The 14531-nt window shown below is 44.6% G+C and overlaps 1 protein-coding gene across 2 annotated transcripts in view; it reads left to right on the top strand.

Annotated features, from left to right (window-relative positions):
- NXF1 (nuclear RNA export factor 1) overlaps positions 1 to 14531 on the top strand; it is a 141784-nt gene that overhangs the window by 95853 nt on the left and 31400 nt on the right. For both annotated transcript variants that reach the window (XM_063945003.1, XM_063945004.1), the window contains exons 10-13: positions 5129 to 5238; positions 8800 to 8836; positions 9012 to 9080; positions 9167 to 9222. In XM_063945003.1, coding sequence (XP_063801073.1) covers positions 5129 to 5238; positions 8800 to 8836; positions 9012 to 9080; positions 9167 to 9222 — 272 coding nt within the window. The remainder of the gene's footprint in view (positions 1 to 5128; positions 5239 to 8799; positions 8837 to 9011; positions 9081 to 9166; positions 9223 to 14531) is intronic.

Raw genomic sequence — 14531 nt, 5'->3', positions numbered from 1 at the left:
GTGTTGGTCTCACCCTTCCAGGAGCCTCAGGAGGACGCGGCCTTAATAGACAGAGACAGTGTTTCGCACCCCAAACGCTGTACTCTGGCAGCTTGATGCTGCTGAGTCGACCCGGACCCCACTTCTCTAAGTGGCGAAGGGACCTGAGGCTCGAAGCTTTTCATAAAATATATATATTTCTAACTGAGCTGGAGTTCAGTCAGCAGTGACCTGCTCCCTCGGCACAAATTCAAAACTGAGGGATGATGGGGGATAGAGGGGGAGGAGCCTGTTTCACTTCTTAGTTTATTTCAAGTGCCAGCTCCCTGTAAAGCCACCATCACCCCACAGTTTTGAACTTGTGCCAGTGTCCCCTAGTGGCTGACTGAAAAAGAGACTTTACGTTCCATTATTTTGGCCATGGAGCCGGAGGATTTTATGGTATCCCTGGATATCCAGGATGCTTACCTGCATGTTCCTATTGCACAGTCCCATCAGTGCTATCTTAGGTTTGCAATCCTCCAGCAACATTTTCAGTTTCAGGCCCTTCCATTTGGATTGGCCACAGCTCCAAGAGTGTTCACCAAGATTATGGTGGTAATGGCGGCTTATCTTTGTCAACAGGGGATAAGGATTTTTCCATACCTCGATGACTTATTAATCCTGGCGCAGTCTCAGGAATTACTGCAGTGTCTTCTGCAACAGACAATAGCTTGTTTGCAGAGACACGGTTGGCTCATAAATTGGGCAAAGTCGTCCTTGGTTCCAACAGATGACACACTTGGGGGCTGTATTGGATTCCACCTCTGAACAAAATATCCAAAATATCCAAAATTCAGTCGAGGATTCAGGAGCTGCTACACAGTAAAAGAGTATCCATTCATGCAGCCATGCGTGTGATGGGATCTATGGTGTCGACATTTACATGGTGGAGTATGCTCAATTCCACTCGAGGCCTCTACAACGTCATCCTTTCCAAATGGAATGGGTTACATCAGACAATAAAACTCAGACTATGGTCCTTCGTCTGGAAGTACAGTAGTCATTAGCCTGGTGGCTACAGACATCCCAGCTGGACAAAGGGAGACCCCTTTTGGATCTCAAATTGGGAGATTCTGACAATGGAAGCCAGTTTTCAGGGCTGGGGAGCAGTGTTTGGAAGAATTTTGCTTCCAGGGGCAGTGGACCAAAGAAGAAATTTGCCTGCCAATAAATATATTGGAACTTCGGGCAATATATGTGGCACTCATTCAGGCAAAGGAAATTCTTCAGGGGAAACCAATTCAAATTCGCTCGACAATGCAACGGCAGTAGCGTACCTCAAACATCAGGGAGGAACTCGCAGCCAGAAAGCATTGAAGGAGGTAAGCCGCACGTTAAGGTGGGCAGAACTTCATCATCCAGCCTTGTCCGCAGTGTTCATTCCGGGAGTCCTAAACTGGGAAGCGGATTTTCTCAGTCTACACGCCATTCATGCAAACGTATGGGCTTTAAACCCAGAGGTCTTCCAGATTCTAGTATACAAGTGGGGGTTACCAGAGATGGCTTCCCGTCTGAACAACAAAGTTCCCGCATACGGGTTAAGGACAAAGGATCCCAGAGCGACCTTTGTGGATGCAATGTCAGTGAGATGGGACTTTCATATGTCTTGTGTTTCCACCAATCGCCCTGTTGCCCAGGGTGATGTGAAAGGTAAAACAAGGAAAGGGCGCCGTGATACTAATAGCTCCAGCTTGGCCCAGAAGACATTAGTACACAGATCTGCAGAGGCTGTCGCTGGATCCTCCATTCCTACTCCCTCAACGCCCAGATCTACTGTGTCAGGGTCCTTGCTATCACAAGCACCTGGATCGACTGTCTTTGACGGCGTGGCTCTTGAAACTTCCATTCTGAATGCAAGAGGGTTCTCACTATCACTATTCAAACTATGCTCAGAGCAAGGAAACATCCTCTGCCCGCATTTATCACCGACTATGGCAAGCCTATATTCAGTGGTGCAGTGACAGGAAATTTGACCCTAGGTCTTTCAGAATTTCCAGAGTCCTAGCATTCCTTCAGGCAGGAATGGACAAAGGTTTAAGGGTGGCTTCCTCGAGAGTGCAGGTGTCCGCATTGACTGTATGGTTTCAAAAGAAAATTGCTAACATACAGGATGTTTGCACTTTTTTCCAAGGAATGCTTCACATCCAACTTCCTTTTTCTTCCTCCTACAGCTCCTTGGGATCTAAATTTAGTCCTAAAGGAGCTTCAGGTTGCCCCATTTGAACCACTAAAGCAAGTGGCTCTTAAATGGTTGACCGCTAAAGCTCTCTTTCTACTGGCTATTGCTTCAGTTAAAAGAGATTCAGATTTAGGGGCATTGCTGTGTCGCCCTCCTTTTCTGATTTTTCATCCAGATAGAGCGGTTCTCAGAACCAAATCTGATTATCTTCCTAAGGTGTCTAAATTCCACCTTAAGAAGCTCCACTGATTATTTTTCATTTAGATAGGGTGGTTTTGTGCACAAAATCATCTTTTCTTCCAAAGGTAGTATCCAAATTTCACATGAACCAGGACATTTTCATAAAAGGGGTTTAACCAAGGTTAAATCAGGCGCAAGGAGGGCTGTTGTGCTAATTTTAAGCAGCTGCCACACAAGCAGGTCTAGTCAATCCTGCAGATACAGAAACAACATATAGCAAACAAAATAGCAGCGCTACAATCAACAATTAGAATGTAAAGTCAACACAGCGATCCATATCGGTTGGAACAAATGGAGATGAATGGACTGAAAAGAAAAGGTACCAAATTATTTAATAGCATGAATAATTAAGAATGTACAACATTACTGAAACAGTAGATAAAATAAAATGATTGTTAAAATCAATAACCAGATCACCAGGGGGCTACTAGGTGAGTGTCCGTTCCTTAATTAGTGTGGACGTCAGATGAGTAAGATCAGAATGAACATTAGAACTGGTGGCAGAGTCATGATGGTGATAATTACCACAATGATTACCGCTGGAGGGAAGGAGTCCTCTGGATAACGTCCCTTTATGTGGGTGGAATCTTTGGGATCCTAAGTCCTCACCAGATTGCAGAATCCTCAATGCTGAGTTGATATTATGGTGTCACCGGTAAGTAAGAGTAGTTTGTCTGATCATCTGTAAATGTAGTCAAAGTCCACTAAAGGTCCGGATGTAGCCCATACAGCTTCCAATAAGCAAGGTGATCTGGAATACCTCACGCGTTTCGCTGCAGGGCCTGCAGCTTTTTCAAAGGTGATCTGGTCAGTCTAAAAGTAAAAAAAATATGGTAACTTTTAGACTGACCAGATCACCTTTGGAAAAGCTGCAGGCCCTGCAGCGAAACGCGTCAGGTATTCCAGATCACCTTGCTTATTGGAAGCTGTATGGGCTACATCCGGACCTTTAGTGGACTTTGACTTCATTTACAGATGATCAGACAAACTACTCTTACTTACCGGTGACACCATAATATCAACTCAGCATTGAGGATTCCGCAATCTGGTGAGGACTTAGAATCCCAAAGATTCCACCCACATAAAGGGACGTTATCCAGAGGACTCCTTCCCTCCAGCGGTAATCATTGTGGTAATTATCACCATCAGGACTGTGCCACCAGTTCTAATGTTCATTCTGATCTTACTCATCTGACGTCCACACTAATTAAGGAACGGACACTCACCTAGTAGCCCCCTGGTGATCTGGTTATTGATTTTAACAATCATTTTATTTTATCTACTGTTTCAGTAATGTTGTGCATTCTTAATTATTCATGCTATTAAATAATTTGGTACCTTTTCTTTTCAGTCCATTCATCTCCATTTGTTCCAACCGATATGGATCGCTGTGTTGACTTTACATTCTAATTGTTGATTGTAGCGCTGCTATTTTGTTTGCTATATGTTGTTTCAGGACATTTTCATTCCTGTTTTGAAGCAGGCTTCGATCTCTGAAGATGGTTTACCTTCTTCTCTTTTAGATGTGGTCTGCATATTTATTTGGAAAGCACAGCGTCTCTTCAATGTATAGATTTGTTGTTTGTACTGGTAGATGCACCAAAACGTTGATGGCCAAGCCTCTAAGGCATCTATTGCTAGGTCACTTCTGCCATTCATCAGGCTTGTGTATCCTCAAATGTCAGGTACCTGATGCTATTCTAGCTCACTTGACTTGTGCTGTTGGGGTTTCCTGGGCTGTGCAAAATGGTGTATCTGTGGATCAGTTGTGCAGTGCACCTAGCTGGTCATCTGTACACACCTTTACAAGATTTTTGGAGTGAGTGGCGCCAACATTGTGCATATGTTTCTACGAGCAGTTTCTTCCGCTATTCCCTCACTTGATTAGCTTGCTTTGGGAGATCCCAGAGTAATGGCGTCCCCCAGATTGACGATAGAGGAATTTGGATTTTTACTTGCCGTAAAATCCCTTCCTCCAAATCCATTTGGAGGACAATCGGCTCCCTCCATGTTTGTTGGGTTTGTACCAGTTTCTTTGCACATTATCATTGTGGATTGTGTTAGTATTTTATTTCTTCCTTGAGACCACTTTGCTAAACGTAGACTGAGGAAGGAAGGAGAGTTTATGTAGGGGAGGGAGTCAGCTGATTGTTTAGTGCCAGTCTCCGATAGGTCCGATGCATAACCCAGAGTAATGGTGTCCCCCAGATGGGCTTCGAGGAAGACATTTTACTGTAAGTAAAAAAAAAATCCTAATTTCTTTGGAACCCATAGGGGTCGCAGGGCTCCCACCCTGACTCACTTGGCACTGTTACCAGTTTCCCTTATCACTTCCACTGTGTGTTTTGATCTGAATGTGTGCTTGTCTTTCTTCTCCTTCTTGGGCTTATTAACGTAACTGGTCCTCTAGTGGCTGGGGTGGGGTATCAGGGAGAGGAAGCCTGGGCTGCTAGGAGAAGAAACTTAACCGTTTGACGCCCAGACTCCAGCTAAGCCTGTGTTTCCTATGGATTCCATATGGGTTTTTTTTTTTTTTTTTTTTTCCCCCTTCAAATTTCGCTTCTAGTTTTAGAGTGGAAATATACACAAATGCGTTAGTCTCAGAACATTCTGTCCACCAGTGTACAGATGCATTTGGCAAAGATTTTCCATAGCATTTGATTTCTTCATTTTCTCCCATTTGTGCAGTTAAAATCTGAAACTGAGCTGGATAAGATAAAAGGTCTGAAGTTGGAAATGCTATGGCTGGATGGGAACCCACTGTGCACCAGAATCAAAGACCAGAGAACATACATCAGGTCAGTTCTCACCTTCTCCTAGATCAGATGTCCTAGCACTTTGCTGCAGTACAAGCTATCTCCTGTACATGTATCTTATAGCACAGGACCGCTTTGCCTCTGCTTATAGCATTGAGGCATAGGGGGGTATCCAATTAGCCACGAAAAACTGCACTTTTATCCCAAATAGTGAAAAACCCCTGGTCAATTAGCAGAGATAATTTACCGGTGATAATACTCCATAGGCTTTATCAAGAATTAAATTTCACCTACTCTGAGCAGGTTATTAGTAGAGCAAAATCCCTATTTTAAATGTACACATGTGGAGATTTGGGCCAGAACCCCTGGGATACACACCGCTTAATGACTACTTAGGCATTTTTTGAAGTTTTTAATTCTTTTTAATTGGCAAATAATGATGTAATTTTTTTGGAGAAAAAATGCAAAGTGATGGAAATTGGGGTTCAAGGTATGGGGCAGGTATATTTGCTTTTTAAAAAAATATATATTTTTTTTTTTAATTTTTAGAAAAATGCACATAACAGCAATTTGACCTCATATATAAGTCCCTGATTTCTCTTTGCTTTAATATGACCTCTTATACGCTTCTGTACTGCTATCCAAAGTTAGTTTAGCATTTTTGAGGTACAGGCTGATTTCCCCATTTTAACCTGCACTTTTCTATGCATTTGAATACAAGCATTATCGCGCAAATCTCAGTTTTGTGAATTTCAAATTGAGCAGGTTAAAAAAACTTAAATGCGCATTTTGTAAAAAAAAACACTTGTCATTTTTTTGGGGAAAAAACCATGTGAACTTTTCGCTGGAAATATAGTTGAGTTTTCGCAGTTAACAGGATACCTCCCATAGTTTGATACATTTTTCCACTGTATAGTCCATGAAAACGGCAATATAAATTCAGTTTATATGCTGTTATAGTAGCGATACTCACTGCCCCATGCAATGAGATGGGAAGACCAACAGCCAAGATGGGTATGGCATTTTAAATCCTTGTGTAGATATTTGTTATAGAGGAATAAAACAGGAACAATCATATAGGGTCTACATAGGAGGTGGTGAGCAAAATTATTTAAATCAACTATATTTTATTGGATTTAATAGGAGCACTGAGCATAGACCATGTAATGACCTATATGTCCACAAGACACAAATTAGACAATTCATACAAATCACATAGAAAATATGCATAGGAACACAATGCAGCTGTGATAAGTCACGTGGTGAGCAGAATTTAATTCAAAATGTTCTCACCATGCATGTAAAAATTTCAGTATAGAATTGTTCCAGTATGGCATTCAGTTATAATTTTTTTCCATTTACATCAGTGTTTCTTGCAATACTGTATTTATACACATTAACTGAATGAGCTGGCGGTGATTGAGTATTCATATGTCAGCTAGCTAAATTACATGCCTCTTATGGCTTCTTCCCATGCTGAGGCTTTTACCTGATGGGATCCATGCAGAGGTGGACACATTATCTGGGTGATGAGATTGCCCTTTGCTTTGTCCCTGCTTTGCCGGGAACTTTTATAGTCCCTCGCCCACCACTACAACTGATATTTTTTTTTTAGTTTCTAGTATGTGTATAGATCTATTTGTGTTTCAGAGGGATTTATAGTACCTGTAGTAAATGGAAAGGTACTTTCCTCTAATGTTAATCATCTGTACTCAAGGATGCAGCCCTCACTTTTTATTACGTTTTCCTTTTCTAATTTTCTCAGACTCTCCATAACACGCCTCATAATACCATCTGTGTCTGCTTTTCTGCTTTCATGTTCTTTCTATTTTTCACCCATTTTTCATTTCTTCACATATCAGACATTCCCCCCCCCCCCCATATTTTGTCATTATACATTTCATCCTTTACCTATTCCATATGGTATAGCCTACATCCATCAGGTAATGGTTTCCTGCCAGTGCTCACCTTACCACCCTCTTGCTCCTCCTCATTATACTTGTGGTGATGAGTTCAGCTAGTGCCATGCACTCACCATACTGTGACCCAGCTGAGCAGAAGAAATATTTAAGCCATTTGTTGCCCCTTTGAATTCCCATTCATACAACACACGCACTAATCGCCACCTCCTTTTGCACAGTGTGGCTGTTAGGTCTATGACGGGTAAGTTTCCCCAAGCGGGAGCAACCTAAGGCAGACCTGAGGACAGTCACAAGAAGATGAAGATTGCAGGAGGTGGCTGAAATACAAAGCCTAAACTATGCCCCCGTTTTAAACACTCAAGTGCTCTGTTCTCTCCCTGCCAGGAGCATGGGCTGCAAGCCCTAAGGAACATGGAAAAAATGAACGCATATTCTCACACACTGGGACACCCATGGAGATGAGCTCTAAGTGTAAAATGGGTTGCCCTGCATGGAACATCAGTTTGTAAAGCTGGACCAAAGTAAATGTGGAGAAGTTGGATTAGTTGGAGGTGCTGGTTGTGGCATACACTTTTGTAGTGTTGATGGTGGCTGTACCTGTGGTTATCCCTTCCCTCCACATCACCATTCTCCTTACTCCATCCTGCCACGATTATTTCCCTCTCCACTTGTCCTCTCCCAACATCTATTGACATGCCATAATCATATGCATAATTTTCCTTTGTCTTCTCTTCTATACATTTTTCTTCTCTACTGTACATCCCCTGACCTCTCTTTTTTTTCAGGTGACTAAAACCCCACTTTGTGCTCCTTGTATTTCTATCCCAAATCTATGATGCCATATCTTTTTTTATTGTATAAAAAGCTCCTTAAATGAAGCTCATGAAAACATGATAGTGAGGCCATTAAAGACTTTTATATCCATTGGTGAAATGCACCATACTAGCCTCACCCCCAGCTAATCAGTATAATGTGTACAACCACACTAGCCTTGTCTACATGTGTTTCTGCCCTGCATGGTACTTTATGGTATGACCCAGCTGGGATGAAGTCATAGGTTAGCGTACATACGATAAGTTTAGATGTGCGCTGACCTTGTTAGATGTATTGGGTACAGAATACAGTCTTTTTACATTTAGATTTGCGCTGACCTTGTTAGATGTATTGGGTACAGAATACAGTCTTTACATTTAGATGTGAGCTGACCTTGTTAGATGTATTGGGTACAGAATACAGTTTTATCTTTGGCAGGAACTTTTGGGATGAAGGTAAGGTGGGGGAGGCTGGGTGCTAGCTGACATAAGTGGCGTGAAACCATTTTTGGTAATGTTACTAGACCCTTCCTCCTAGCAATATGGAGTCAGGAAAACAATAGAAATAACTGGACATGATGGTTACAATGTGGATAGACCGATGTGATAGTAAAGCACAGACAGACTTACTTCATTCCCTAGTGCTTTAAAACCGTTCCTCTGCGGAATTTGAAGCAGACCCGCAAGGCTGCACGTCAACATTTCTACTGCAGAGATGTTCAGCAGTACACGGGACTAGAATGTGGTATGGTGGTGATTGGAGTGTGGTGCACGAAGTGTGGGTTTGGGGTTGTTACTTACTGGCACTGACGTTTTCTGTGTTTTTGTTTGTCTGTCGACCTGTGGATTTCACCCGCCCTGGATGACAGTGTCATACGAGAACGTTTTCCTAAACTACTGCGACTGGTGAGACCTCAATGTTTTCTTTGTGTGGACATCTATTTCATAAATATTCTATGTGGTATGTGATTTCTGGTTTTACTAAAATAACTTTCTGTTCTGCTCACTGACTCATTCTTTCATTCCTCTCATCCTTCTTCTACTTGCTTTGCTTTATATTTACTTCATCATACCTTCACAGGATGGAAATGAACTTCCTCCACCAATCACCTTTGATGTAGAAACTCCTACAACACTTCCTCCGTGCAAGGTGAGATAAGTTCTGCTACTACTAGAGAGTATAGCCAGCATTTTTTTTTTTATTCATCACCAATTGTCTTCCATTTCTTCATTTAGGGCAGTTACCTGTCTACCGACGATATCAAAGCACTGGTTTTGCGGTTTCTTCAACAGTGAGTGGGACCTTCTTCATTCTTAACTCTGTATACACCCATCTGCCTAAATACCACCTTTCTATATGTGCTTTTCCCGTACTCTCTTAGCTGTGCTAGATATTTTCTGCTTTACTCTTGCTTACATATGTGCATTTAATTTTTTATTTTATTGTCTCAAACTTCTACTCTTTGATTTGCTACTGTTTAATTACATTATTTCTCTAGCATCCATAAAGGATATTGGGGGAATCTAGTACAATGGGGTATAGACGGGGTCCAAAAGAGCCGGTGCACTTTAAATTTCTTCAACTGGATGTGCTGGCTCCTCCTCTCTATGCCCCCTCCCACAGGCAGTTTAGAATAAAGTGCCCTCAGGAGGGGATGCGCACACTGCTTGCTCCAGAGAGTTTTCTTCAGTTGCTTCTTCAGTCTTTGTTATTTTCAGTATGCTGTTTGCATCCTGGGAACCAGTGCTTTAAAGTGGTCCTAGAGAGGTGGTGGAACTCACCCCCTCCCGAAGGCGCCCAAGTAGTAAAGGTATTGCGCGCGCCACAAAAAAGGGGATGTGGTCTCCAAAAGAATGGGGCGTGGTCACACAATAGTAGTAATGCCCACAGTAGTAGCACCCTGTAATACACATAATGCCCACCACAGTAGTGCTTCTTATACAATGCCCACAGTAGTAGTGCTCATTATGCACTGTCCACTGTACTCGTAGTGCTTCTTATGCACTGTCCACTGTACTCGTAGTGCTTCTTATATAGACCCCATAGTAGCGCAATGCCCGCAATAGTAGTGCCCCTTATGTCCCCAGGAGTGATGCCCCTTATGAAGTGCCCCCTCTACAATGCCATCATTAGTAGGGCCCCCAGTAGTAATGCCCTTAATGGTAATGCCACTGTGTTGTATTGCCCCAGTAGTAATGTTGCCTGTAGTAATGCCCTCAGTCGTTTAGCGCCCTAGTAGTTATGCCCCCAGTGGTAATGCCGCTGTAGTTATAACCCCAGTAGTTTGCCCCCCCTTTAGTTTAGCCTCCCAGTGGTAATGCCCCCAGTAGGTTGCCTGCTTGTAGTTTAGCCGCCAGTAGTAATGCCCCCCTTTAGTTTGCCCCATTGTAGTTTAGCCCCTGTAGTTATGCCCCTCTTGTAGTTTAGCCCCTGTAGTTATGGCCCCCTTGTAGTTTAGCCGCCCTGTAGTTTGGCCACCACGTAGTAATGCCCCTGTAGTTACGCCGCCAGTAGTAATGCCCTCCTGTAGTTTGCACCCAGTAGTTAGCCCCTTTGTAGTTAGCCCCTTTGTAGTTAGCCCCTTTGTAGTTAGCCCCTTTGTAGTTAGCCCCTTTGTAGTTAGCCCCTTTGTAGTTAGCCCCTTTGTAGTTAGCCCCTTTGTAGTTAGCCCCTTTGTAGTTAGCCCCTTTGTAGTTAGCCCCTTTGTAGTTAGCCCCTTTGTAGTTAGCCCCTTTGTAGTTAGCCCCTTTGTAGTTAGCCCCTTTGTAGTTTGCCCCCTTGTAGCTTACCCCCAGTAGTTTGCCCCCTTGTAGTTGGTCCCCAGTAATAATGGCCCCCAGTAGTTTGTCCGAAGTAGATGCCCCCAGTAATAATGTCCCCCAGTAGTTTGCCCCCCAGGAGTTTGCCTCCAATAGATGACCCCCCAGTAATAATGCCCCCAGTAGTAATGCCCCCTCCTCCCCAGTAGTAATGTCCCTTGTTGATGCCCCTTAGTAGTAATGTCCCCCAGTAGTTTGCCCGAAGTAGATAACCCCCAGTAATAATGCCCACAGTAGTAATGCCCCCTCCTCCCCAGTAGTAATGTTCCTTGTTGATGTCCCCCCGTAATAATGCCCCCCAGGATTTTGCCCCCAATAGATGACCCCCCAGTAATAATGCCCCCAGTAGTAATGTCCCTTGTTGATGCCCCCCAAGTAGTAATGTCCCCCCGTAGTTTGCCCCCAGCAGATGCACCTGCTGCACTAAGGGAGAAAAAACACACCATACTCGCCGAGCCCCGTTCTCGCTTCCAGACCACTGCAGTCCTCCTCTCTTGGCGTCCGCTCCTCAGCACTATGAGAGAGACGTCATGACTGACGTCTCTCCCATAGCGCACGCCGCACAGTGACGGCACCTGAAGCCGCTCCGGCTTTCGGTGAGGAGAGACGGGCGCCCGCTTGTAAAACAATCTCAGCAGGCGCCCGTCATCTCCCTGTGCGGCGCCAGGGGACAAATAGGGTTAGGTGAGGCGAAACTGCGTTCAGTCTCCAAATGGAACTGACGGAATGCAGTTCCGCCCCGTTCCGGCTCACTTTAACCCCTACTGGGAACAGTCAAAGCTTTTAGCCTGTTGGTGCCTCGGATCAAGATCCAACTCTACACCCCCGATGTTATCCCGGTGGAACCCAGTGTACCTCACAGAAAGATTTAACAAAGGTAAGTTCTTACCATAAATCTCCTTTTTATGAGGACAGAGCGGAGTTTAGGACTAGGCAGCAGTTCCTGTCAAAGGTCGTCTCTGCGTTCCACTTGAATCACCCAATTGTGGTTCCATCAAGTTCTGGCACTTCTGCTCCTCCGGAGGCATTGGATGCGGTGTGAGCCTTGAAGATCTATGTCAAGAGAACATCTCGGATCAGACAGACAGATTCCTTGTTCGTGCTTTATGATGCGCAGAAAAAGGGTTGCCCTGCTTCACAGCAGTCCATTGCTCGTTGGCTTAGACTTACTATCCAACGGGCCTATGTGTCGGCAGCCTTACCTGTTCCACAGTTTCTGAAGGCCCACTCTACAAGATTGGTGGGTTCTTCCTGGGCGGCTGCCCGTGGAGTCTCGGCATTGCAACTAGGCCGAGCTGCTACCTGGTCGGGGAAGAACACCTTTGAAGTTTTTCATGTTTGATACCCTGGCCAAAGGGGATTCCCAGTTTGGGCAGGCGGTGCTGCAGACGTCTCCGCACATTCCTGCCCGTTCTGGTAGCTTTGGTACGTCCCCATCGTACTAGATTCCCCCAATATCCCTTATGAATGCTAGAGAAAATAGGATTTTAATTATCTGCCGGTAAATCCTTTTCTCATAGTCCATAAGGGACATTGGGCGCCTGCCTCAGTGCATTGATTTTTCTGCAGGTTATCTCTTCTATGGTTACCTGTTCAGCTGTTGCTGTCTTGTTACCAGCCGGTGCTGGTTGTTTTATGTTAGTGGTGTGCTGGTGTGTAAATCTCACCATTCATTGTTATGTTCCTTCTCTCAAGTATGTTCTTTCTCCTTCGGACACTATTTTACCTATAACTGCCTGTGGGAGGGGGCATAGAGGGAAGGAGCCAGCACACCCAGTTGAAGAAAGTTAAATTGCTCCGGCTCCTTTGGACCCCGTCTATACCCCATCGTACTAGATTCCCCCAATATCCCTTATGGACTACGAGAAAAGGATTTACCGGTAGGTAATTAAAATCCTATTTCTCTTTCATCCATCTGGGGGACGCTGCGCCATTACTTGTGGGGTTAGAGGTGTGTGGTTGTGGAGTTTGGCACAGAACTATTAAAACCTGACTCCTCCCCCCTCTAACCCCTCCCATCTCCTTCCTGCCTAGCCAGTACCTCAGTTTTTGTTTTGTGCCTGTGGAGTACAGACACAGATTTTTTTTTTCTCTCTGAAGATCTTAGTTAGGTATTTTCTTATTTTATTATTTAAGTGCCTAGTCCCTGTATACAGGTGACCGGTACTACTAGAGTGGGGTTAGATAAGAGTTCCCACTCTATAATCTGCCGCTGGAAGGTCACCACACTTCGGTCACTGGGGCTGGATTCCTATTTCTAAGAAGTCGGCAGTGAGAAGGTACAGGATAGACACAATCTGTCTCTGACAGTATTGGTCTATCCTTCCTATATCTTCCTATATATATTTCATTCATATAATAATATATATACAATTTGCACAAATATATATATATATAATATTTATTACTTGATTTCCCCCCCCCCCCAAAACACACTCTGCTCTCTCTCCGGAGGTGAACCGTGGAGCGCAGTACCAAGGATTTATTTATTCCTGCTACTGTTGTTAGCTGAGTAGCCCGGGAGAGTTGCGAGTCACTCCCCGGGGGATCGATAGATGCTGCCGAACAGAGCCGCTGTAAGTAGCGGCGCGCGGGAGCCACTGCCAATCAGAGCCGCTGTACATAGCGGCGCGCGGGAGCCACTGCTCGAACAGAGCCGCTGTAAGTAGCGACACCCGGGAGCCGCTGCCCGAACAGAGCCGCTGTATATAGCGGTGTGCGGGAGCCGCTACCCGAACACGGGAACTGTAGACTTCCGGTTATAGCGCGCCTACGCTGAGCTACCCGGCGCTTACTTGCTTCAGAGAAGGGACGGATTCCCGCCCTGCACTACCTGGCGCACTCCCGTCCAGCGTCTACAAAGCTCCGGGCGCCATCTTCTCCAGAGGCAGTACGGGGGACGCAGTGCAACACACAGCACACAGCTTGGACACTTTTTCAGTACTACTCACCCTGTTTATTCAGTGGAGGTCACCTAACAGCAAGTATACTTTGGGGGCATTGTGTTATTCTATACTTTAATGAGAGTTATCAGACTTTGTTTTCAATATAAATTACACTATGCTTCACAGTACTGACCACTACTCTACTGAGTTTATAGTTCATTGGTAGTGCATTTGTTTTAAAAAATTTCATTATGAACATAAGGTGGTCAGTGATGGCATAGTGGTTACAGTCTCCTCCTGTAATGCGTGCATCCTGTGTTCAAATCCTGGCGAGACCAGAATTTTCCAGACACATCTACACGGGGGAAGACACCCTCTGGGGTTTTAAATTGCCTGCTTGCAATGTGAGTCAAAGCTCGCTAAGGGTAGAACGGCCGCGGGTACCCTCTGTGCTTTATGCTCTGGTGCATCTGTGGTGGACCAACAGGGAGGTTCTGCGGACCTGTCTCTGCCTCCGTGGGCTCAAAATATGGGCAGATGTCTTGCTAATTTAACAATCCCTAAACAAGTTTGTAAACTCTGCCGGCAGTTTTTCTGCTACAACAAGGTCACAACCGTTGCCCGCTATAACTTTATGGGGGAGGAGTTAGAGTCATTCCCATTGGAGAATGGGGACGAAGACCCAGAGTGGGACGAAGTTTCGGTCTGGAAACATTATTGTTTTACTAGCTCAGGTGTTAGATTGCTGTTAGACACCATCCGTCAGACTCTTAATAACAGGGATATTTTAAAGGAGCCCTGACTTAAGCCGGATTCTCGTTCCAAGTCACTAAGAAATTAAAATATCTATATCCTTTTACAGAAAACACTTTTAGCAAGAGCTACGGCTATTCCTT

Source organism: Pseudophryne corroboree, chromosome 11 (assembly GCF_028390025.1).
Source record: "Pseudophryne corroboree isolate aPseCor3 chromosome 11, aPseCor3.hap2, whole genome shotgun sequence".
NCBI lineage: Eukaryota > Metazoa > Chordata > Amphibia > Anura > Myobatrachidae > Pseudophryne > Pseudophryne corroboree.
Note: the sequence above shows the minus strand (reverse complement) of the source record. Positions and strands in the feature narration are given on the sequence as shown.